Source organism: Rhincodon typus, unplaced genomic scaffold (genome assembly GCF_021869965.1).
Source record: "Rhincodon typus isolate 14 unplaced genomic scaffold, sRhiTyp1.1 hic_rhity00004113, whole genome shotgun sequence".
Lineage (NCBI taxonomy): Eukaryota > Metazoa > Chordata > Chondrichthyes > Orectolobiformes > Rhincodontidae > Rhincodon > Rhincodon typus.
Window position 1 is genome coordinate 11,040 of NW_025969751.1, and position 2,906 is coordinate 13,945.

The 2,906-nt window shown below is 44.3% G+C and overlaps 1 protein-coding gene across 1 annotated transcript in view; it reads right to left on the bottom strand.

Annotated features, from left to right (window-relative positions):
* Window positions 1-1,827, bottom strand: part of LOC125481891 (negative elongation factor A-like) — a gene marked incomplete at its 5' end in the record, with an annotated part of 10,968 nt that extends 9,141 nt beyond the window's left edge. Inside the window, one exon of the mRNA XM_048593825.1 lies at window positions 1,426-1,827. Within this exon, the coding sequence (XP_048449782.1) occupies window positions 1,426-1,827 (402 nt within the window). The remainder of the gene's footprint in view (window positions 1-1,425) is intronic.
* Window positions 1,828-2,906: the final 1,079 nt, after the last annotated feature.

Consider the following 2,906-nt stretch of genomic DNA (forward strand, 5'->3'; position numbering starts at 1 on the left):
AAAAAAAAAAAAAAAAAAATCACAAAAACACTAATATGTTCCTTTCAAATATCCCACTTTTAACATGTCTCAAATTGTGTATGTAGTGTGTCCCAAACATTATTTTCTGAAAATCTAATTTACACTTAAATGAATTAAAACTAACTACATTCCTATCTCCCTAACAAGCCTGTTCTACAGATTGGTCCGTCACACTGGCCTGATATATACAGGGATGGAGAAAGAGGACATGGTCATGCTTGGAAATGTCTTTCGGGAGTGTATTCCTAGAAAACACAAGGATGCTAAGGTTAAGATTCAACAAAAGTACCTATTATCATTCCTTACTTGTGCCCAGAACAGGAGGCCATCTGATCCTTGGCAACGGAAAGATTGAAGTCTTTAGATATTTTCACACCCAACAAGCAGCATAACACTTTTCATGTAACTGTGTAAAATGCCAGGGCTAAACTCAGTGCCCGATTCTCATGGAACCATCAAACATTTGTTATAGCCCAACATTGGGGAGGACTGAAGGAATGATCAGGGCACTGTTAAGGAATAGGTGGTATATAAATTGCAGGGATAAGCCAGAAATTTCTGGCCGCCAAAGATCAGCCAGACTTATTAGTGAGGACAGGCCACAAATCAGCAGAAAAGAGACCAAAGTTTTGATTGACAGAAATATTTTTAAGCCTTCTGGTCCACAAGCAGTGCTCTAAAACAGTACATCTCCTGTAGTGCTCACAGCTGCCACCTCCATTTCATGGCTGGGTTTCTGGGAAATTGAAAGAATTTTGCTGTTTTCCCAAAAAGAACTGACATCGCCAGTGAACAAGTAACAATGTACAAAATTAATCTGGCAACTTGGATAAAGTATTCCAATAATCCATTGTATAAACATTTCCTAATTCTTGTCACAATTCATAAACCTGCATACATGTCTACTAGAAATTAGGTTGCATGTGACAACTAGGACTTCATGAAAGAATCCCTACACAGTGTGGAAACAGGCCCTTCGGCCCAACAAGTCCACACCAACCCTCAGAACATCCCACCCAGACCCATTCCCCTATAACCCAGCTAATCTACACATCCCTGAACACGTCGGGCAATTCAGCATGGCCAATCCACCTAGCCTGCACATCTTTGGACTGTGGGAGGAAACCGGAGCACCCGGAGGAAACCCACGCAGACACAGGGAGAACATGCAAACTCCACACATACAGTCGCCCGACGGTGGAATCGAACCCAGGTCCCTGGTACTGTGAGGCAGCAGTGCTAACCACTGTACTACAGTGCCACCCTTTTTGTCCTTATAAAGGATAGATGCTGTGCTGGTGGATTTTCCAAATGCAATAATAGCAACACCCACTTCTACATGGAGACTACACATTTAATTTGATCAGTGGCTTCAAAACACTGTACACTGTAAATTCTACTTACTGTGAGTGAAAGACTCTTGCGAGGCTGCTGCTGTTGCTGCAGTGGCTGTGTCTGCTGTTGGGTCTGCTGCTGAGGCTGGGTCTGCTGCTGTACCGGTGTTGTTGGTGTTGTGGTGGTGACAGGTGCAGTACCTGCGGCAGTGGTTGTCGAGGTAGATGATGTAGTTGAGCTACTGTTATAAATTGGTGGTCTTTGTTTGAACTGGCCAGGTAGACCGGAGGTAGGTGCTGCTGATTCTTCTGGTAGTCTATTTGTCTGTAAAGCCTCCCGAACTGATCCAACTGTATTGGCTGCACAGGCATTGTGGAGGAGAGAACAGGGGAAGAAGAAAACTTTATACAAAATGCAAAGCCCACCACCTCCAATAATCTTATACTTACGTGCTATTAATACTTCTAGATTCTATAAAAAACAACTTTTGGTTAATCTTAGTTTTGAAAGAAATGTGATCCCATTATTCTCACTAATTGTGCAAGTTTTAAAGCCATTTTGATGCAAATTTTTAAAAAAAGGTATTTCATTACCATTACATTCTATTTCTTTCACACAATTTTATCTCCAACTGCAGACTCTGACATAGAATGGTACCAAAAGAAAAAGGCCATTGGCTCAACTGGTCTATCCTGGTATTTTTTATCCAGACCTCGTACTTACTGCAGAGAAGGTCTGTAGGGAACTTGGGGAAATAAATATTGATATCTTGAAAAGTGTCCATAATACAGAAGAGGGGGATGCTGAAGGTCTTAAAAATGTATAAACGTAGATAAATCCCTAGGACCTGATCAGGTGTTTCCCAGAACTTTGTGCAAAGCAAGGGAAGAGACTGCTGCCGGGAGACTGGAGGTTGGCAAATGTGATGCCAACCGCTAATTTAGAAAGGCTTATTTAAGAAAGGCTAAGGAAAAGCTAGGGGACTATGGCCCGCTGAGCCTTAATACTGATTCTCTTCAGTTCCTCACTCCCACTAGAACTTGTGTTCGTTGGACATTGTGAAGGCAAAACCAAGATATGCACTTAATTGGAGACAACAAGGTGCAGGGCTGGATGAACACAGCAGGCCAAGCAGCATCACAGGAGCAGAGAGGCTGACGTTTCGGGCCTAGACCCTTCATCAGAAAAGGGGGAGGGGAAGGGGGTTTTGAAATAAATAGGGAGAGAGTGGGAGGCGGATAGAAGAGGGATAGAGGAGAGGATAGGTGGAGAAGAAACAAACAGGTCGAAGAGGCGGGGATGGGGCCAGGAAAGGTGAGTGTAGGTAGGGAGTTAGGAAGGGGATAGGTCAGTCCAGGGAGGACGGACAGGTCAAGGGGGCGGGATGAGGTTGGTCGGTAGGAGATGGAGGTGCGGCTTGAGGTGGGAGGAGGGGATAGGTGGGAGGAAGAACAGGTTAGGGAGGCAGGGACGAGCTGGACTGGTTTTGGGATGCGGTGGGGGGAGGGGAGATTTTGAAACTTGTGAAATCCACATTGATACCATTGGGC